The 21,528-nt window shown below is 57.3% G+C and overlaps 2 protein-coding genes across 4 annotated transcripts in view; one reads left to right on the top strand and one right to left on the bottom strand.

The window, feature by feature from the left end:
* Positions 1 to 3,994, bottom strand: part of SH3BP2 (SH3 domain binding protein 2) — a 35,751-nt gene extending 31,757 nt beyond the window's left edge. The window contains exon 1 of one of the 3 annotated variants that reach the window (XM_047094149.1): positions 3,908 to 3,994. The gene's annotated coding sequence lies outside the window, so the exon portion shown is untranslated. Of the gene's footprint in view, positions 1 to 3,575; positions 3,888 to 3,907 lie in introns of those variants that run through there. The other 2 variants (XM_047094148.1, XM_047094150.1) reach the window with 2 other exon arrangements.
* Positions 3,995 to 21,123: 17,129 nt separating this feature from the next.
* The window catches only part of TNIP2 (TNFAIP3 interacting protein 2), a 34,518-nt gene continuing 34,113 nt past the window's right edge, over positions 21,124 to 21,528 (top strand). The window contains exon 1 of the mRNA XM_047094169.1: positions 21,124 to 21,477. Coding sequence (XP_046950125.1) covers positions 21,199 to 21,477 — 279 coding nt within the window. The 5' untranslated portion in view covers positions 21,124 to 21,198. The remainder of the gene's footprint in view (positions 21,478 to 21,528) is intronic.

The raw sequence follows: 21,528 nt of genomic DNA on the forward strand, positions 1-21,528 counted from the left end.
CCACCTCTGCTCCAGAGGCAAGGGCTGAAGCCAGGTGGCAAGGGCCCAGGCCCCCAGCCAGAGCCCCAAGTGGACTGTGGGGACAAGCCAAGGCCCCACCCTGGCATTCCAAGCCCCAAGGTCTACCTCTGACTTTTTCCCCGCCTTGCTGGGGGCAACCAGCACTGAGGGCTAGGAGCTTGACTGGCTCCTAGTGTAGCTCAGGACATGGGTGGGGCCTCAAGGCCAGCCAGGGTATGCAGACACGTGGCCCTCCAACTGCAGAACAGGGCTGCTAGATTACAACATCACCTCGGGCCAGGCTGGAGGAAACCCTCAAAATGGAGCTGCACAGTCTGTGCAAGGTCAAGAGCAGGAATGTCTTGGCCCGGGGTCTGGGGGTGCGGCCTTGATGGAGCCCCTCACGGGGCTCGAGATGCCCATGAGGGCTCCTAGGCAGCATCTCATTCACTTTTCCCAAGGACATCAGGCATTCGAACTGGTTTCACCCTATTTCACACGGAAAGGACCGAAGTCCAGGGAGTCACTCAGACCTGAAGTGGACGCAGCCTGCCGGACAGGCTCAGTCCCCACCCCCCCCGCCCCTCCGTGGGGGAGCACAGCCATCACCACCACTTCAGACTTGGGGCGGGGACCTCGCTCCCTCTGCAGGCTCCAGCAGGCAGGCACCCACACCCCACTCAGTGGCCTGGAACAGGCATGCTTGGCAGCAGGCCACCCCCACCCTGGGCTCAGCGAGCGCACAATAAACATCTGATTCACGAGGAAACAGGGCACTTCTCGGAATCAGAACGTGGTTGCAAGGGCTAGGGGTGTGGACACCACACGGATGCCCCACCAGCTCCACAGGCCCTGTTGACCTCCCCGGGACACTGCCTCCAGCAACCAAGCACACCAACCCCATCCCGGGAGACCAGCTGGCTAAGACTACTAGAACCTGGCATGGCCAGCCCACGTGGGCCAGGGGTGAAGGAAACAGCAGCCCTGCCATCAGGATCCAGCACGGCCTACAATCTGGGGCAGGGGTGAGCAGAGGCTGACCGTTCAGGTGGCCTCAGAGCTGGAAGTCACCTCAAGCACAGTGAAGCCCCTCCCCACTGAGAGCCCAGCAGGGCTGGCATTCATTTCACTTGTACTGCTCCTGGCTTTCACGTGCAGCTCAGGAGCTTGGCCCCCAAGGCCAAATCCCTCAGTGTGAGCCAGAGCCAGGGGCTTCTGTCACCTGAGGGTCAGGAAGTATCAGAGTGTCACTAAGGAGCCTCAGGTCTCCTGGCCTGAGACTAAGAGGCACCATTCTGTCCACTCTCCCCTGCACAGGCCTGCAGAGGTGGTGAGAAAGGTGGTCTGGCAGAAACGCTGGGCCTGCCTGCCTGAGGCTATGATGAGCCCAGAATGTGCTCCCCCCGCCACCTCTGGCTGGGACTTACGTGGTCCACACATGGGGCCAGCCAGCCCCGGCCCGTGAATGCCCAGTCAGGGCCACTGGAGAGATCCAGAGGCCTTCTGGAGAGAGACCACCTACCCTGGGGGGCATTCTGAGAGCCCCTCTGCCCTTTTACGGGTTGCCCCATCCATGCCCTCACCATACCCGGCACACACCAGGCCACTCTGGTCAAACTGGTCTGCCACCCTTCCCACTTCCAGACTTTGGCTCAGTCTGTCCCTGCCTCCAAGGCCATCCACCATGGCTCAGAGAACAGCCCCCCTCTTTTTTGACTGCAACCCCTGCCTGCACAGGCCACCTGTAGCCCACCAGCCAGGTTGCCCAGGCTGGCCGCACTACCCGGGGGTACCTAAGGACCACATATGCATGTGCCTGGAACTTACTGAGGCCACCTACTACCTTGCCAGTCACTGACCTTGGGTATCTCACCACAGAGCTTTAAGGACAGAAGCCAGGAGGACCCAGGTGGCTCCCCAACCCTGGCCACTCCTCACAGATTCAGGCCTTTGCCACGAGACCCAAGCAGAGCCTGCCCTTTGCCCCCAGGCCTTTCCATGTCTGGTCCTACCCCTACTCCCAAGCAGAGGTGGCCCAGCTGTCCCTGCTGTTCAGTTTGGAGGCTCACAGTCATTGAACACCAACCATGAGCCACCACCAGCCCCTCAGACGTACAGAACCACCCACTAGGTAGGGGTTCACTACCGCAGTTTACAGATGAGGAAACCAAGACTCAGCAATGTGAGATCTCCCGGAGGAGATCATACAGCTGATAAATCGACATGGCCAAACTCAAACCCAGGACCCAGCCCCTTGTGACCAAGCTGGGCCACCTTGTCTGTCTGTGTTCCCTCAGGCTTCCCATCTGCAGGGCTGCCTGCGGGTGGGGGGTGGGGAGAGGGAAGAAGAGGACGGCAGGGGCTCACTCAGCACCTCATTTCCCTCTGTCCATGTGAATAATAGGAAGGGACAAAACACATTTGCATCCCCCCCCCCATCTGCCTTCTCTCTCTCCTAGGCCAGCCTCCTTGGGGGGCTCTTTCCTGACTCTGTGGGCCTGAGGGACTCCCTGAAAGGGCCAGGGCCCCATCAGTACCCTCTTCCCAGACAGCTGACAGGGACTGGCCTGGACCATCTACCTGTCTGCCCTTCTGCCTGCTTCCTCTGCCCAGGTGTGCTCCAGTATGGGACACAGAGCCAAGTAACAGGGGTGGGGAGGTCAGGAAGGGGAGGTTGACAGTCTTTACCCATCAGAGCCACCACCCTGGCCCCCTGTTCCACCAGGAGTGGAGCCCTGACTCCCAGGAGCGCCCTGTGTGGCCCTCCTGGGTAAAGGACACAGTGGCAGGAGGTTCCAGCAGGTGATGGGGCCCAGCCCCCTCCTCTGCTTTTGCAGAGCCAGGCATGGACAGGATTGGGGGCTGACCCCTGGGGGTCACACTGAGTCAGTGCTGAGCTGGACAAGAACCTGGGACCCTATTCCCACTGCAGGATTCACCATGTCCCCTTGGTCCCCCAACTCTTGAGAAAAAAGTCTGCACATGTCATCATGACCATCATAGCTGTCACTGCAAGTAACATTTTCTGAGCCCCTTTGTGCTGGGGACTGGCTGACGCCTCATAAGCAAGATCACACGTCTGTCACGCGCACGGACACCCCAGCAGTCCCACACAGAGCCCTCATCCCAGGCCAGAGCCACTTCTGAGGGGCGGCTTACTTGGTCTGGCCACCAGCCCAAGGCACAGACATGACCAGCACTGGCAGATGAACAAATGAAGGCACAGAAAGGGGATGTGAGGCGCTCGTGGTCACCAAGGGTGGCAGAGAGCACCGGCCCCAGGCTGACACAGGGCAGCAGAGCTCAGTCCCTGCCAACACTCTCAGAGGAAGCCCAGGTCGGCACCACCTCACCAGGGGCAGCCAAGGCCTGGAGCAGCAGGAAAGTGTTGCGCGGCTGGAAGAGACCGGCCTTCAGGAGGCTGTCCCCAGCCCCGAACTCTCCCATCCTCTCTGCCACCCTCTCTGGCACTCACTGTTTCCCCAAGTAAGACTCACAGACTCCCCAGAGCCACGGATCTATCAGTCACTCACACTTCAATGTGAATCAGCTCCAATAAGCAGCTTTCCTCTCACCTTTTGGATTACCAGGAGGAGGTGGGAGCAAATTCCGCTCTGAGCCTTTGGAGGCTCGGTCCGGACGGTCGCCTGGGGGCGGAGGGGCGCTGTGGGGCCCTCGAGCCCCAAGGGCCTAGGGAAGCGGGGGGGGGGGGGGAAGCGGGAGGGGGGAGAACAAAGAGAGGTACGCGGGCCCGACGCGACGCCACCGCCCTCCACCCCTGGACCTCCGGGGTACACCGTGCAAGCCCCCGAACCCGCGCGCTTTCTCGGGCAGAAGCGCCGAGGACCCTGGCCCAGGGAAACCGGGCCGGGCCGGGGGACTCGATCGCGCCCCGCCTGTGCCTTACCGGTGAGACTCTGCACCCGGCCCGCGGGCCCTGCGTGCCGGCGGCGGCTCCCGCCCGCGGGACCCGCGGCCAGGCACTGGGGCCCGCCCGGGTCCGCCCCGCAGGGCCCCGCCCCTCCCCGCGAGCCTGGCCCCGCCTTCCCAGGCTCTGGGTCCCGCCCCTATCTGCCGCGCGGCGGCTGGGGGCGGGGCTGGGTCGTTTCCCCGCCCCGCCCCCGCCCCGGGGAGGAGAAGGTGGGCGTCCGCTGCGGGCGTAGACACGCCGTCCGTGCACAGCGCACAGTAGGTGCCCAGGAAATGCAAATATGAACGAATGAGCAGCGTTTCTGTTCTTTCTGCGAGGCCGCCCTTGACACTGTGGCCCCCCTGGAGGTGGCGCTGCCCCCCCTCTCAACCCTGCAATCCTGATCCTGCTGGAGGAGGTGGTATATGTCCCTGATCCGACCCCTGACTCAACAGTCTGACTCTGATCAGGAGGTACGGAGCAGAGATATGGATTGAATCCCCCCTGGCAGAGAAGGGCTTGCTGGGAACTGAGCCTCTGGAACCTCGCCCTTTGTCAAGAAAGAGCCGCCAGGGCACCTTCAGCTGCTTCCAAACCAAGACACAGCCCGTAGACCAGGTCTGGACTCCTAAGGCCCAGGGATCTGGCCCCAACACTGTGAGGCCCAGAAAATAGGGTACTTTTTTACTTTGCCTCCTGGGAAGCTCCCAGCAGCAAGGCCACTCCCAATAGCTGAGGAAGAGAGGGGGGATTACAATCCAGGTTTACACCCAAATAACCCTGTTTAAGGGGCTGGGGCTTAGTGGAGGAAGGGGGCTTGGCAGGTCTCTTTGGGGAAGGGCCTTTCTGGGAGGAATAGCTCTCCCCGGCCTGGGGAGTGGGGGGCAGGGAACCATAAGGGCCAGGTAGGCAATGTGAGCAGTGGAGATAGAGTAAAGGTATTCTAGGGCGAAGGAACAACGCCTGCAAGCTTGCAGGTGAGTGAAGCCTTCTGGGGAAGGGGTTCACTGCTTAGGGCATGAGGAGGAGGAGGCAGGGCTCATCTCCAAGATGAGTGGAGGCTGGATCCTGGTCCCAGAGCCTAGGAAGCTGTGAGCAGAGGAAGGACAGGATCTGTCTGGGGGCCCAAAGAGGCTGATGGGGAGAGCAGAAGGCCAGCCCAGCAGAGGCTGGGCCTTGCCCAGGTGGGAGGCCAAGGTCTGCCTCTGTGTTGCACTGGGTACGAAGGGCCAGAGTCCAGCAGGGGGAAATGGCTGGACTGGATGGCTCTGAACCACACAGGCATGGGGGTCACCCAGGGGCTGGGTTTAGGTCATGCCCACGCTGAGGTCTCTGAGGGCCTTAAGGAGACATTGCCGGACAAGGGGGGCTGTCCACTTGCAGCTGGACAGAGCTTAGGCACCTCGCTGTCTACCTGTCCCTGAGCTGCCTGGCAACGGTCCCGGCCCCCAAAAGGGGAGACCTGGCTGCAACAGTTCATGTGCTCTCTGATGAGACACATTTGGGGTCAGAGAAGTTGCCCGGGACACGCCAGAAAACCAAGTGGTCAGGCCCATGCCCACCAGGAAGAGACCACGATGAAGTCAAGACCACCTGAGAGGAAGGGGCAAAGCTAAGTAAGGAAGGGGTAGTCGGAGGCTGGTAAGGCTACGGGAAAGCCTTCAACCAACAGGGACTCAGTTTCTCTATCTGTGAAATGGGGGAAGGGGCATCTGCTGGAGAGTTGGCAAAAGCTGGGGGAAGAATAGGAGCAAGCAAAGGGCCTGGTACCCCAGCCCTAAAGCCCCCTCTCAGGGGGGTACTCAGGTATCTCAGGGAGATACTCTCCCTGCTTGGCCCAGCACCGCCCCTCACCCTGCCCCCAGTCTGTGACTCCACCCACCCACCCATCCACAACTGAGTCTGGTTGTCAGGGCTGAACTTACACTCCAGAGACTCTGAAATTCTACTCCTCCAGGCCACAGAAGCACCGTGGAACTGGCTGGCCTCAGCCACCATTAGCATCCCACATGGCACCTCACTCTTGGAACAGGGCTCCATGTGAAGGAGGCTCAGTGCCGGCTCGGCTGCGTTGGAGCTCCTGACACAGTGCTCATTACCTTGTGGCTGGACATACATGTTTTCTGGCAGTTCAGCAGACCAAGTGCCGACCCCTGCTGGGCCCTGGGGACACCAAGGTGATGCAGGGAAATCCTCGCTCTTGCTTCTCTCTTGTGGGAAGGAGCAGATAGACACATGAGCAGACATTGTCGTGTCATCCATGAGTGACCTCTTCCTGGAGTGGGTGGCTAGGCAGGGGGCAGACCTGGAACAGAGTGGGAAAAAGCCAGACATCCATGCCTCCAGCCCCTGCATGACAGCATGACAGGATGGGCAGGGGCTGACTTCAGATGCCACACTCCAAGGTGGGTGATGACAGAGAGGCTCATTGCAGATGGTTTGCACAAACCAGGTGGTCCAGAGAAATATCTCCCAGGAATGCAAACTGCCTGTGTGTGCAGGAGATCTCAGCCGAATGGGGAAGAGTGTGCAGCCCCTGCCTCGGAGAGAATCGAGAGCTCAGGTTGCTGCTGTCCTTCCTCGCCAGTCTAACTCTAGGCCCTGGGGGGGGAAGGGAATGCTGGTTGGGACCCCAGTGCACCTCAAAGCAGCCTGTCAAGCTAGGGAGTACAGGAGGCAGAGGCCAGAGGAGCCGGGCGCCCAGGGGTCCCCGTGGGAGCTGGCAGGGCCGGCGCTGGTGAGGAGGCAGCTCTGGCCTGCGGGGAGGGTGTGCAGGCAGGCCCGGCCCCTCAGGTGAGCAGAGGTGAGGCAACGAGCTCTGGCCGGCCAGAGGAGAAGAGTGGGGCAGGCCTCCCTAGAGCAGGACCACGTTAGAGGCACACCAGTGTCACGTGAAGCACGCTCATGGGATGATGGCCAAAGAGCAGCGCTAGTCCCTCTACCACACCCATCACTAGGGTAGCCACGGCTGTGCACTTGGTGGGCTGTGCCGGGGCCCAGAACAACTGGCGGCAGCTGCAGTCTGAGGGTGGTTAAGATTACGATGAGCTGAGGGGCAAGATCTGCTGCTGGCCCAGAGGTCACTCCTCCCCCAAAACCTTGGAGCTCGAAGCGGCTCACTCCCTGTCAACATCCGTACGAGCCCTGGCCATACCATGCCCAAAGTCACATCACCAGCCTCTGTGCTGACCACCAGGCTTCACACAGACTCATGATCCAGGGCCCACTTGCCATGTCTTCCAGGGTACCTCCAAACATCTCAGGTTTAACACATTGGAAAGCAGGCACTTCATTTCCCCTGCCCTCCCCATCTCCAGCCTCATTCTTCATGCCTCTCCTCCTCTTAACTCTATGCTTACTCTGTCCATCTAGAATCCTGACCCCTCTCAGACCCTCACCACACCATCCTCTCTCCTCTGATCTCCCGCTCCTGTCCTTGCCTTACAGTATCCAATGTCACAACAGAGGGATTCGGTCACCATGTCAGTTAGATCATGTTACCTGTCCACTGTGGAATCTCCCAGAGCAAATACCTGGGTTCTCACTGAGGGCACGTGTCTGCACAACACTTCTGTTCCCTCTCTGAGCTCCTCTCTCCCTACTTCCCACCTCCAGCAGCCCCACTGGCCTTCTTGCTGCTGGGGAAGGAGCTCTGTAAGGACATCCCTGCCCCAGGACCTTTCACTTGCTGTTCGCTCCTACATCAGTCTTCCCCCAGATTTATTACACACACACACACACACACACACACACACACACACACACACACATATCTTTTCTACCCCTTCCCTAAATCCCTCTGGAATGTCATCTTACAAGGTCAGGACCATACTTAACTGCATCACTGCGGCCTCTCCAGGGTCTCAGTGCCTTCCTGGCACAGAGTAGATGCTCAAAAAATAGTTGTAGGATGAATAGACAAAGGCCTCAAGGGGCAGCTGCGAGGAAGGGGCGGGCTTAGGCAGAGCTGTGTCCAGAGGACCCAGAAGCATCAACCTTCTCACCCATCCCAACCCCAGGAGTGGCCCTTAGTCATACTAAGTACTGCCTCACCAGCCTGGCTATGGGGTGAAAGGAAAGGGGCTTGGAACACCTTGGTGGGCTTGCTCTCGGGCCGGGCCAAGGCCCTTGGCTGTACCACTGCCCCGTCTGGCAGTCTGCCTGCCAGTTGGAACAGCAGGGAACAAGTGCCCTTCCCACTGTCCCAGCCCCCTCTGGGGGAGGCCATTTGCAGGAGCAGGGCCTCTGGCCACAGGGCCCAGCAGGTGACAGAGAGGGACTGACGCTGTAAGGCGGGAGGGGGTGCTGGCTGCTGGGCTCTGAGGTGCCTCTTCCAGGGGACTCACTAGCGGTATGTGCTCTGGCAAGGAGAACGGGCTGGGCGGGAGTGGTCAGCCTCAGCTCTAGGCTATTTCTGGACCTCGGGCCCACCCTCCAGCATTCCCTCACTCCACTTTACCCTCCTTTGCTGGTGGCCAGGGGAGACCAGTAGAGCAGGAGCGGGGGCCAGAGGGTGGACAGTGGAGGCCGTGGCTTACGGGATGCCTGAGTGGAAATGGGGAGTCTCATCCAGATGCCAAGCCGGAACTCCTACAGCTGGTTTCCCCACTGCCTCCTAGCCCTCTTGCATCCTTCCTGGGAGAAGCAGCTCAGTACCACTGCCCCAGGAGGCCTCCCGCACACTGCATTCTTGCACAAGCCCACCTACAGCCCAGCCCCACCTACCCCTCTGGATAGCCCTGGCTGGAACTTCTAGCTACCACCCCCACCAGGCAGGGGTGCCGGGGGCAGGGCCCTGTCAGTCAGCTCTGCATCCCAGCACTGTCCAGCACTGGGCCCTGATCGGAGGCTGCCCCCGGTGGCAAGCCCTGTCTGTGGGCTTCTGGGTGGGCTGCCCACTGTGATAGCCTGGAGGGCAGTGCCTGGATCCGGCTTTGCCTGCTGCCCCTCATGCCTGGCACCGGCCTGGGGACGACAGAACCCGGCCGGCCCTGCTGGCCTGGGAGGACTCTCCCCACGCAAGAAGGACCACTGAACTGTGGGGCTCCCTGCACACCCACCTCCCCTCCCCAAATGGGCTGCCCCCTGCCAGCAAAGCCCAGTAGCATCCCCCGAAGCCCAGGCCACTGCTGTCTCTGCCCTCCCAGGGGTTTGTTTGGGTGAATTTTCCACAGAGAACAACAGTCAGGCCGGCCCCACTAGGAAGTTCTATTTTTAGACACCAACCCGTGGGTAGAGGACGTGGAGCCCACGCACACACTCCTGTTTCTATTTTTACAACCAACCACCCTGCCCTCAGCCCCCACCCCCAGCCCAATTTGGAACTTGAAAGTGGCCCATTCTATTCTGGGTCCCACTTCCTGAGTTGGTGTGGAGGGGGTGGGTGTTTGTACACATGGAGCCTTCTCTATCCTCCTCTGCAAACCCCCACTCAGAAGCTCCTGCACCCTGCTGTCCACATGACCTCCAGAAGGCCCGGGGGCTGGCAGGGGAAGCCCATGGGGCTTGGGAAGGGGAAGCTGTGGTCCTCAGGATGGGAAGGCCTCCTGGCACCCCCAGGGGGCCCCACCTAGCACCCTGCCTGAGGTCAGGGGACAGGTGGCCCTCCCCAACAGCAGTGGACACTGGGATGAGGTGGGAGTATGAAGCCTTCCTCCACCAGGGGTAAGAGGAATACGGGGCAGCCTGGGAGGGCTCCTCCCAGGAAGGGAGACCTCCAAGAGGAACGTGGCTGTCCTCCAGGCCCCTGCCTCAGTAGGAGTGAACGAGGGAGTTGCCCCACCAGGCTCCCAGAACTTCCTGCCCAGCTGGGCCCCTCTGGGGCTCCAGGAGAGTCTCACCAGGCCTGCTGCCGCCTGCCAGGGGGCACCACTCCTCTCCCCCTTCTGAGTGGACTTGGTCCTCAGTCCCCACTCTCATGGGCCTCCTAACCATGCTGGGCAGCTCCGAGGCCCACAGCTGCTGGTTTGGGTACACTACCCCTCCAGATGTGCCACCCTCGGGCCAATCAATCAGTGGGACTCATGAATTGCACCTGACATTGTGATGCCCTCCTGTGCTCCCATCCCCACCCGGGCTGAGGGGGAGCCTCCTGGGCCCCAGACGCAGTGCTCAGCCTGTGCCCACCACGGCAGCTTAGAATGGCTTAGGTCCAGGATGCCCTGCTTCTGAGCCCCCTGCCTTTCTTCCCAGCCTTCGACAGTGGTGGGACTGGGGAAAGATGAATATGGCCCACCTACAGTGAACTTCTGAGCAGCGCCCAGCCCAGAGCTGGCTGTGAGGAGGGGTGGGGTGGGGGTGGGGGTAGGGCTGGAGGGGGGAAGCTGGGGGGAGGAAGGGCAGAGTCTGCTTGACAAGGACTCCAAAAGCAGATGCTTCCATCTCACAGGGAAACTGGGGTTAATTAGCATGTGAGGAAAGCCAGGAGGGGAGTGGGGCGGGGCTCACAGGAGTGGGGAGGTGTGGCTGAACCAGGCCTAGTCAGGGGGGCACCCGTGGCCTTCCCTGAGCACCTGCTCACATCCCTTCCTCCAGCTCATCCCACACTCACCACGGGATGGCAGGGAGCCCCATTTTCAGATGAGAAAACGGGGGCTCTCAGAAGTGTGAGACTTGCTCTCAGCAAGTCTGGCTTCAGAGCCTGTGTGTGGGCAGCTCCCACAGAGACACACAGAAACACAAGGTTGCTGGGGCGCCTGGGTGGCTCAGTCAGTTGAGCCTCCGACTTTGGCTCAGGTCAGGATCTCACGGTTTGTGAGTTGGAGCCCTGCTTTGGGCTTTGTGCTGACAGATTGGAGCCTGCTTCAGATTCTATGTCTCCCTCTCTCTGCCGCTCTCTTGCTCTCTCTCTCAAAAGTAAATAAACATCAAAAAAATTTTTTTATTTTAATTTTTTTTTTCAACGTTTGTTTATTTTTGGGACAGAGAGAGACAGAGCATGAACGGGGGAGGGGCAGAGAGAGAGGGAGACACAGAATCGGAAACAGGCTCCAGGCTCCGAGCCATCAGCCCAGAGCCCGACGCGGGGCTCGAACTCACGGACCGCGAGATCGTGACCTGGCTGAAGTCGGACGCTTAACCGACTGCGCCACCCAGGCGCCCCAAAAAATTTTAAAAAAATACAAGATTGCTTTTTTTTTTTTCTTGTTTCATACTGCAAAAAATTAAGGGCAAAGTTGTGTCTGTTTATCTCAATGCATTCACAGATAGGGTTGGAATGCCTGGCTGACCATCAGAGAAAGAAAGAAAGCCTACCTCCCATCTTATGCCAAAATAAGTTTCACCCCAGATCAAAGATCTAAAATGTTGAAAAAAAGAAAAATACATTAAAAGGGCATGTAGGTGATTATACACTATGAGAGGAGGCGGGCTCTCCCCGCACAAACCAAAGGTGAAGACAACTGGTTTTTTTAGTATAAAGGAAAGAACCAGCAGATAGGGCAACATAAAAGTGACTCCCTAAAGGTGAATGTTAAAAACACCATAAACAGAATTGAAAGGAAAGGGACAAGTTGGGAAGGAATATGTGCAAAATGCATGCATTAACAAGGGGTGAGTATAAAAAGCTCCATCGGCTGGGCTGTTGGGCATCCAACTTCTGCTCAGCTCATGATCTCGCGGTTTGTTGAGTTCAAGCCCCGCGTCGGGCTCTGTGCTGACAGCTCGGAACCTGGAGCCTGCTTCAGATTCTGTGTCTCCCTCGCTCTGTGCCCCTCCCCCCACCTCAAAAATAAATAAACATTAAAAAAAATGTTTTAAGCATTTTTACGAGTTATTTACAAGTTTCTACCCCTTTAGTTGAAAATGGGAACTGTATGTTACCACTAATACAACTTTAAACACGTTCTAACTCACTAACAACTAAATAAATACAGATGAGAACAATGAGATGGCTTTTTAAAAAAAACTTCCTGAAGATAAAACTGTTATTTGGCACCGTAATATCTAAGGACAGGTAAAAGCAGCATTTGGTTACTACACGCCCGTGTATTTACTTATTACAAGGAGAGTCTACCGTCACTCTTTCTAGGGCTGCACAAAAATGAGCCGGTTTTGAGGCACACGTTCACATCCTGCCAGTTCACCAACGAGACAAAATTGGGCACACAACTCATTTAGAGTGTGTGTTTTAAATTTAGTTTTGACTCATTACCAGAGTTTTACGTGCCTGTAGTGTAGAGAGCTATGTAGTTTTACAAGTCTTCTTACAAAACACAGCCGTCCCCCCACCCCTCATTTTCCATGGCAAGTTTGAGCTCATTCTTTTGGTTTCACTTCCATATTCCCAAGTAACACACTTACGTTGCCACTTCCTGACCTCTGATATCACTACATCATCATTTTGTTCATTTGTTCAACCAATGGCCATGGTTGGTAGCGTGATGCTAGTTATAAACACCACTCACGTCTGAGCCATGTAATATGTGCTGACAACTTTTCCTTTCTTGATCTACTTCTTGTTTGCCCTGAAGTTAATGTCATCTTTTTTTATGTTGTTTAATTTCTCACAACAAATTCAACTCTAAATTCTGTCAAATGTCCAGCTCTCCCCCAAGATCTCCTGGTGTGCGATGTATCCTATCAACTCAAAATACACCCTGCTTTCTCAGCTGAGGGACAGCCTTCACCCCGGAACCTGCCTGCCCCAGCACTGCGACATCCCTTCATCCTTCTCTCTGCTGAGGATTTCCTGTGTTCTCCATTCCGTGACTTCCCCTTTCTTGATTTCCCCCCTCTGTTTGGTGGAGCACACCCTCAAGCAGCTTCCTGAGAAAGGGCTCTGGGGCCTACATTTTTTGAGGTCTTATCTTTCCGAAATGTGAAAACAAATGCAAAGAAACCTCACTACAGTGGCCTGGGGATACTAGAAGGGAAGGCTGGCAGGGGGAGCTGGAACATTCAGTGTGGGCTACAGGAAGAATTGTCGACTACAGATCTCTAACAGAAGCATCCTCAACAGTCCCAAATCATCAATGACAGGTTTCAACAGGGAAAGATGGACACTGCACCTTCTATAAATCAATTATATTGCAACTCAGCCAATGAGAAACCCTCATCACCCTGAACTCTCGCTTTTCTCCAACAGACTTTTGTTGGAAACAGCCCCTCCCAACTTCCTCCTCCTTCTCCGTAAAATAATGTCCCCTCCTTTGTCTGTTGGACGCACCTATGATTTTGTTGTAGCTTGCTTGTCCTGAATAAACCCATTTTTGCTGGTAAAAAGAACCTTTAGTCTTTCTTCTACCCTCTCTCTTGATTAATAGTTTGGCTGAGTGTAAAATTCTGGCTTAGAAAGCATTTAACTTGAGAATTTTGAGAACTTTTATCCAGATGCAAGTTTTGCTTTTGTGAAGTCTGAAGTCATTCTGAGCCCTGTCATTTGTACAGTATCCATTATTTCTCTCTGGGTGCTTGAAAGAACTTCTCTTTGTTTCCAGTGTTCTGAAATTGCCCTTTACTGGGCCTTTAGCGTGCACCTACTCTCACACTTGGATTTGAGCGTTCAGTAGATCCTTTCAATCTGGAAATTCAGGTTTAATTTATGTGAAGGTTGTTCAAGTATTTCTTCAATGCTTTTCCTCCCGCCTATTCTCTCTTTTGAGAACTCCTGCCATGTAGATGTCACACCTACTTGACCAGTTCTCCAACACTTTCCTCTTATTTTCAACTGTTTGGTCTACTTTCTGCAAGATTTCCTCAATCCTAGCTCTCAGCTCTTCCACTGGGTCTTCAATTTCCATCATCATGTTCTTAATTTCCAAGAGCTCTTTATATAGTATATATACTATATATATAGTGCGGCCAAAGCGAGCATTCCAAGAGCTCTTTATAGCTGGTGACTATTCCTTCTTTATAACACCCAGTTCTTGTTCCATGACTATAATTTTTTCTTCCTGAGGACATTAATGATGAATTTTCTAAGTCTTCTTCCAGCATAGTCCTTGTCTCCTCCCAGGTACCCCTTTCTGTTTGCTTCTTCTTGATCTTCCACGTCACAGGTGTCCCTCAGATGTCTGGTCATCCTGGCTGGCTGTTCAGGCTGCAGAGTGGGACTCATGAATGGGGCTTGCTGACTGTCAGTTTTGCCATGGCACCCCAGTATCTCCTGGCTAATCAGATGTGCTGGAGAAAATCTCTCTGCTGTCCTGCCTGGAAGGGAAAGGCCCAGATTCTAGTGTTCTGGAGGTGGGGAGCGGGGGCAGGTCTGGGGGTTCAGCATTGTGAAAATGTGTGCTGCAACCTCTACCCCTTCTGCCCCCTGGCCCCCAGTCCAGGGACCCTCTGTCCAGTCCAGTCCAGCATAGAAACCTTTAGTGTATGGCCTGGTGGGGGAAGTCCAGAGGCCCAGGTGTGGGTGGGCACTGTAGACGGATCTGGTTCTCTGCCATTTCTCCAGCCAGCCCTTATTTTAGCTCCACTGTACCCACACGTCTAGAAGTCCCCTGGGCCATGAATTTCTGAGCCTTTTAGAAGGAAGTGTGAGGCACTGGGGTCAGGAGGACATGGGGAGCTCTGCCTCTGTTCTGGGGCTACCAAGGCTGGAGTTAGTCCCTCTCTCTGAAACCCAACGTCCCCATGCATTGGGGAAGGACTGCATTTTCCCTGGGCTCTTCCCACCTGAAGGGACTTTACATCTGAAGCTTTTCCAGAGTTTCAGCAAACACCTGAGGAGCCCAGCTGATTGCTGGGGACTTGACTTACCACCCCAAGGCCTTCACTCTGGATTTGTCTGTCCTCGGCAGTCTGTTTTCAAAAATCTTTGTTAAAAATTACCCTAATCAGCATTAAGCTTTCACGTTGAATATCATAACTCTTAACAGATAACACTTCAGCATTCACCAACACCTGTATTGACAGATAACAGCTTGGTTATCAGCCGACACCCCAAATGTCAGCCAATACCCTTGCCATCACCAAGAAGAAGGCTGTGTCTGGGAAGGAAATACATTCATTCTCCTGTTGGGGGCAGGGATGGAGGAGGGGGTGGAGGGTGGCTCCTGGGAGAAGGAAAACACTCCCACAAAGAATGGAGGAGCCGAAACCCCAGAGCCACCATAACCATATAGCCTAAGGGACCAGCTGGGGGCCCCAGTGGGCATCACCTTCACAGGTGAGGTTACCTCCACATCACCCTCATCCAAATAGGATGACTTCCTCAGGGCAGGGCCCACATGCTAGCCACATGGTGGGCACGCGGTACAAATGTGTTTAATACATAATAAAAGCAGGCTGTGCATGTCTTTTCTATGGGACAGATGCACACACTGGCACCAAAGAGAGGGGACATTTGTCAAGGCGCCCCGCCAGGGCTGCACTGGCTTCCTGCCCCTCCTGTCCTCAGCTGCCATCACCCATACCCACCTAGCCCTGGAGTTTGACAGAGGTGCCCGGCCTCTAGGTGCTTCTTCCAAACCTTGGGACCCTGGCTAAGAGACCCCTGCCTTACTGAGCCCCTTAGAAAACTCCCACCACCCAGGTCTAGAAGAGGACACTGAGGGTCCCAAGAGTTGGCTTCTTGGCCCAAAGCAGGGCTATTTGGGCCTCTCTGCTTCCAAAGGACGAGAACCTTCCTGAATTCACTCTGGGGCCAAAGGGTCTGAAAAGATGTCCTAGCACTAAATAGCAAGATGGAGAAAAAATGATGTTTCCAGAAGGGCTTTTGGGGATGTAGCATCCGTGGGGGGCAGGGAGGGGCCTGCAGGACTGGACTCAAAGGCTGGCTGGGAGGAAGGCAGTGGGAGGGGCAAGCTGAGTTGGGGAGTACCCTGTGGAGGAGGCCCCAACCCTGCAGGACCACGGGAGCTTGCTTGAGCTCCAGAGACTGGCAAGGAATATGTCTGTGTAGACCTTCTCCTGGCTCCCCACCCCCAGCAACCCCTTGACACTGGAGGGGGGGGGTGTCCCAGCTCAGCCTTGTCAAATCATTAATTCACTCCCGCGTGCCACACATATTTACTGAGCACCTAAACATTTGCTTATTTCACAAACCTCGGCTGAGGGCATCCCACACGCAGCGCTATGCCTGGGGCTAGGGCGCCACGGTGAGCAGGCTGGCGGGGTCATTTCTCCTCTGCACCCCACCTCCCGCATCCCAGGTGAGGGCAGCGCCACCCGCCTCATTGCTCAGGGGCATGACTTCAGATCCTCCTTCACTTTCTCTCACACCCCACCCCAGTCTGTGTGCGTTTCCTAGAGCTGCAGCAACCATCACACCAAACTCAGAGGTTTAACACAGCCCGAATATATTCTCTTACAGTTCTGGAGATCAGAAGAAGTCTGCCACGGGCCTCACAGGGCTAAACTCATGTTGTCTGCAGAAGTGCATTCCTTCTGCAGGCTCTCAGGGCAGAAGGCCTTTGCTTGCTTCCCCTCCCCCACCCCGGGGACTGCCGCACTCCTGGGCTTGTGGCCTCTTCCCCCATGCTCAAAGCCCCAACCACAGGTTCAGTTAGTCTCTGGGCCTTTCCACAGCTGTTCCCTCTGCCAGGAAGGCTCTTCCCTCAGAAATCTGCAATTCTCACTCCTTCACCTCCTGCAAGTCCTTGATCTAAAGCCTTACTGAACACTACCACCTGCCTCTGTCCCAGCATTGACAGCTGCCTGAGCCTACTAGGGAAGCAGCAACCTCTCCCAAACCAGATCACCCTGTGAGACAACAGCACTGGCCTGTCGAGGGCCCCGGGTCATCATACTTCGCTCTCCGTTTTCTCCCCCTTGGTCTAGCCACAGCTGAGCTAGTGCACTCAGATCAAAGGCTTCTCCCACGTGTGGTTGGGATGCTTTCAGTGGCAGAGAGACAGGGAGGTAGATTGCAGACCATGGGAGGAGGGACAATGGCTGAGAGCAGGGAAGTGTCAGACGCATCTCTTCCCCAGGGAGAGCTACATCCACGTGTGTAAATATTTCAGGGCTACACATCATGCGCTAAACCATGAAACAGACATGTTCTCTCCTTGTTCATTGGCAAATACACCCATCCTGCAGCATCCTGGAAGGCTAGGTCTGGGTTCACAGTCTTGGGCTCTCCTGAGTTCTTTGCACAAACGGTCAACATAGAGGGAATGTTGGCCTGAGCCCCTGTTCTGAGACCTTCAGTGTCCCCAGTATGTACCCCCTCGAAGGGTTCATCAGCTCATGACCACTCTATCTAGGTATCCCTAGGGCCACACACACCAGCAGGACAATCTATCCTCGGTAGGACAGAGTTGGAGACAAATCCTGCCAGGGCCATCTGCCCAGGGAATTTCAGGTCCTGACCCCCAAAGCGTGGTCTAGCAGTGGGGCACAGGCTCTTACAGCCATATGGACTTCTCATGTATGGGGAGGACAGAGGCAGAGGAAGGCAGAGTAGGGTCCAGGGCAGGAGGAAGATGAGGGTCATCCCCATGGAGACCAGACATCAACAAGCTCACCCTAGGACCACACCACTTGCTAGCAACCCCCTTCTCCAAAGCCCTGGGGCCCATGAGTTCCCTCTCTCAATCTCCTTGGACACTGTCTTAGGGAGAGAAGCAGAGGACAGAGGCGGTGTGCCATAACAAAGTCTGAACAAACACCTCCTTTCAGGCCCATGGAAGCTTTTGGATGTAACCACACTTTAGACCAATAGGACTGAAGTCAGATTCTCCCCCTAACACACTGGGGACTACACAAGAGAGAGCAGGTTGGTATCTCTACCCCTGTGATGAACTTGGTGATGAACAAGATTGTTGAGTGATATACAGGTGAGTTCTAGCCCAGCGGGGGCAGGCTGCATGCACAGGGACAGTCAGGGGCTGGCTCAGCGATGATGAGACCCCTGGGCACCCACACAGGGCGAGGGTGGGATCTGCACCATACTTGGGGTCCTGCCTGAGGCTCTGGTCCCCAGGCTGGCTGGCCCCTGGAAGCACTGGCCCACATTGCCCCCTTGTGGACACTCATGTGGCAGACCCTTTCCCAGGCCCTCAGAAGGCTGAGGGTACAGCCTGGGCATCCTGGGGCCCGGAGCGCCCTCTTGTGAAGGAGGGAGGAGGGCAGCCTAGGTTACCAGTCAGCCCAGCACCCAGGCAAGTCTCCTTGGCCCTGCTGGGGCCCTTTCCTTGGTGTCAGACGTCCCTGAGCTCTGGCCAGGAAACAAGCTGCCCTGAGGTACCCTGTGCCCACCAGGAACTAAATATGAATCCCACCAAATTTGCATTTTGATCACTAAGTCAAGAAATTGTTGTAGGCGCTGGGTCAGGCGTTGTTCCCCCAGGTGAGCTAATGGTGGGCCATCGGTGAGTCATTTGGCCCTGTGGCAGTGTGGCCAGAGGTCTCTTGGAGGGAGGGCCTTCCAGGAACCTGCACTCACGCTGAGGGTCCGGTGCAGCCTGCTCCTCAGGGGCTCTGGCTCTCCCTGATGCTGAGTCTCTACTACCAAGAGTCCCTGCACTCAGCCCCACGCCCACTGGGGGAGAGGGTGCAAGGCCAGAGAGGGCCACATGGATAGAAGGGGCCTTGGGGACCGAAGTGGTCATCAGGACAGAAGCAAAGGGCTGCCTCCAGCTCAAACCACCAGCAGTTTAGGCTGTGTGGGGTGGGCGGGGACTGCACTGGCTGAGCACAACCTCTCCCACTTTTGGCCTCAGGTCCTAGAATAGTCCAGTATTTTCTCTCCTTTGCCTGCCTCTCAGGAGCAAATATGATGGTGGCTACAACCTCTCAAATACACCATTTGGGCCATATTCATGTGTTCCCATACTTTCCTGGTTCCCAAGAGTCTACAGGGCATATGCTTTAGTTCCACTGGCAGGATAAGGAGAGGAGGGTCCCCTTAGATCCCACTGCATTAGAACTGGGGGCAGGCCAGCCAGGAGTTAGACTGAGCAGTGGCCCCTATGTGCACATGGCAGCCTGAGGGCTTTGGGGAAGACCCGTGCCCCTCAGGAGCCCAACTGAGTATCCACATTGGAAGCTCAATCTGTCCCAGACCCATTCATGCCCTCTCCTGCTTGCCCCACTCCTGTGGGTGCAGCCTCCTCAAGGTTCTTGACCAGGCCTAGCACTCAGCCCTGAGACTGTGCCCTTTCTGTTCCCTTCACCTAGAAGGTTTTTGCCCAGGCACCTGCATGGCTTTCTCCTCCCTTCTGGTGTCCAGTCATAGGTCACCTTTTTTGAGGACTCTGAATGAAAGCCAGGGGGAGTCGGGGTTGGAGTTGGGATCCTGTTGGGGTCAGAAAGGCACCTGGAGGAAGGGACATGGAAGGGTGGGTAAGGTGGGGGCTCTGACTTCCCCTCTTGCCCCTGACTGAGCCTCCCACATTGAACTTGCCCCTGGTGGCAGTCTCCCTGCTGAGCTGGACCTCAGAGAGCCTCGTGTGGGGCTGAGGAGAGGTGGTCAGGGGCTGGAAGGAGGCATGGACACTGGGCCTGGGAGGCAATGTTGGGCAGCTCAAGACCTCTCTTCCGGGAGCTGAGCCAACACAGTCTGTTCTGTGACCTCCTCACTAGCGACCGCGAGCCCTGCTTCCTGGGTGCACCCAGGTGCACATCCTCTGTAGGTGGCCCTGATCCCAGGGTGATGCCCACGCCACAGTCTGCTACCACCTTCTGATGAGCAAAGCCTCACTCATTGGGGCAAAACAGTACAAAACAAATCAGCAGACAAAGCCAGTATCACTGATGCCCGAGGTCCCTCTAGTGTTGGATGAGAGACTGGAATGTGGACTTCACAGTTGAGAACCAGGCTCGAGGGCACTTGAGTAACCTGCCCCAAGCTGTATATAAGAATAGAATAAGGACTCATCCCACCTCCAGCAGCAGTGGGGCCAGTGCTGTTTTTCTCCACCACTGCCTCAGCCAAACATAAGGTGTCATCCATAGCCATAGCCTCGGGGATTGTGGATTTACACTGTGTAGGACAAGTGCACCTCATCTTCTAGTCCCCACAACACCCCTAACCAGCAGGGAGGGTACTGGCTCTGATCTTCCCTCTACAGAGGAGGAAGTGTGAGCTGGCTTTGCTCATACACTTGTCTGATTTACAAGCCTGTGCGTGTTTTCCCCGGGGCCAGCCCAAGCTTGGCTATGGATTACTTAAAGGGGAAAACCAGACGAGGCCTGGGCGGAAGGGGGGAGCACACACATGCAGGGCAGGGGTGCAGCCGCTGTGAGGGAGGGAACCTTTGAAAGATCACGGATGTGCCTGGGTGTCATTGTGGGGGAAAGATCAGACTGAAAAAGAAAATAGCGAGGAGTCAGAAAAACCCTTGGAGTTGGTCTGGGACGTTGGGGGAAGGAAAGGGATGGAGAAGCGAGGGTAGGACAGGGCAGCTCTCCCCTGTCTTAGAGAGGGGCGTGCAGGGGCCACCACCATGCAGTTGGGTGGGTAGGGCATCTCCCTGAGCTCAGGGAGACGTCGCCCCGTTCCTGTTGTTTTATGTGGCTAAGTTGGCTTGCAGCCCAGGGATTTTGACCCACGCACAGGTCCTGTACTTGAAGTCGCCAGTGACCCATTTCTTTCCCTCCCATCAGTAGCTGCATGAGAGGTGTCTCACTCTCCCTCCTCCTCTCAGCTGACTCCCTTAAAACTCCCCTCACGCGGGGAGAGGGAGGCGGGGGAGGGGGGGCGGGGAGGGGGGAGGGAATTGGGCCTCTGGGACAAGCCAGCCACCCCGGGAGGCCAGGCCCCAACAGCTGGGGCCGGGAGAGGGGGCGGGTACTTGCTCTCGGTGCGGGGCGGAACCGTTCTGTCGGTGGGGCGGGGCCAGCTCTTGGCAGGGGCGTGGCCGTGCTGGCTGTCGGCGGGGGGCGGGGACGTTCAGTGGGCGGGGGAGAGGGGCTGTGCTGTCGGCGGGGGGCGGGGCCTGCTGTGGGCCGGGAGACTGGGATGTGCCGCGGGCCGCGGGCAGGGCGGGCTAGCGGCCGGTCGGGGCCGACCTTTCCGTGGGTCAGGGGCCACGCTGGCCGCCATGGGCCTGGCCGCGCCGATGGCGGGGCGGGGCCTGCTGTTGGCAGGGGGCGGGGCCGGGCAGGGGGCGGGTCTGGGCCGGCCTTTCCGTGGGTCAGGGGTCACGCCGGTCGCCGCGTGCGGGGCCAGGCTGTGGGCGGTCTGGGGCGGCTTCTCGGTGGGTCAGGGGCCAAGCGGGTCGCTGTGGGCGGGGCCGGGCTGTCGGTGGGGGGGCGCGGCCTGGCTGTGGGCCGTGGGCGGGGCCGGGGTCAAGGCGGTGGGCGGGACGCTCCGGGAAAAGTTCCGGGAAGGTGAGCCAGTCCAGACCCGGCGCGGAAGTTGGTGTCGTCCGCGCGCCCTCCGGTAGCGGCCCGCGGCCATGTCCTCGGGGGGCGCTGGGTCCGGCGGGCGGGAGGGGGCCCCGCGCGCGGCTGCGACGCTCTGTGGCCTGTACCACGAGGCCGGGCAGCGGCTGAGGCGCCTGCAGGACGAGCTGGCGGCGCGGGATGCCCTCATAGAGCGCCTCCGCGCCCGCCTGGCCGCGCTCGAGGGGGACGCGGCGCCCTCGCTCGTGGACGCGCTACTGGAGCAGGTGGCGCGCTTCCGGGAGCAGCTCCGGCAGCGGGAGGGCGGCGCCGCGGAGGCCGCGCTGCGCCAGGTGCGGCCCTGTGGGCGAGCCGCGCTTCCTCAGACCGCAGCGGGTGTGGGC

This window comes from Lynx rufus, unplaced genomic scaffold (assembly GCF_022079265.1).
Source record: "Lynx rufus isolate CCGP_SWC_20201006 ecotype Redwood Valley unplaced genomic scaffold, mLynRuf1.p SCAF_38, whole genome shotgun sequence".
NCBI classification, from domain to species: Eukaryota; Metazoa; Chordata; class Mammalia; order Carnivora; family Felidae; genus Lynx; species Lynx rufus.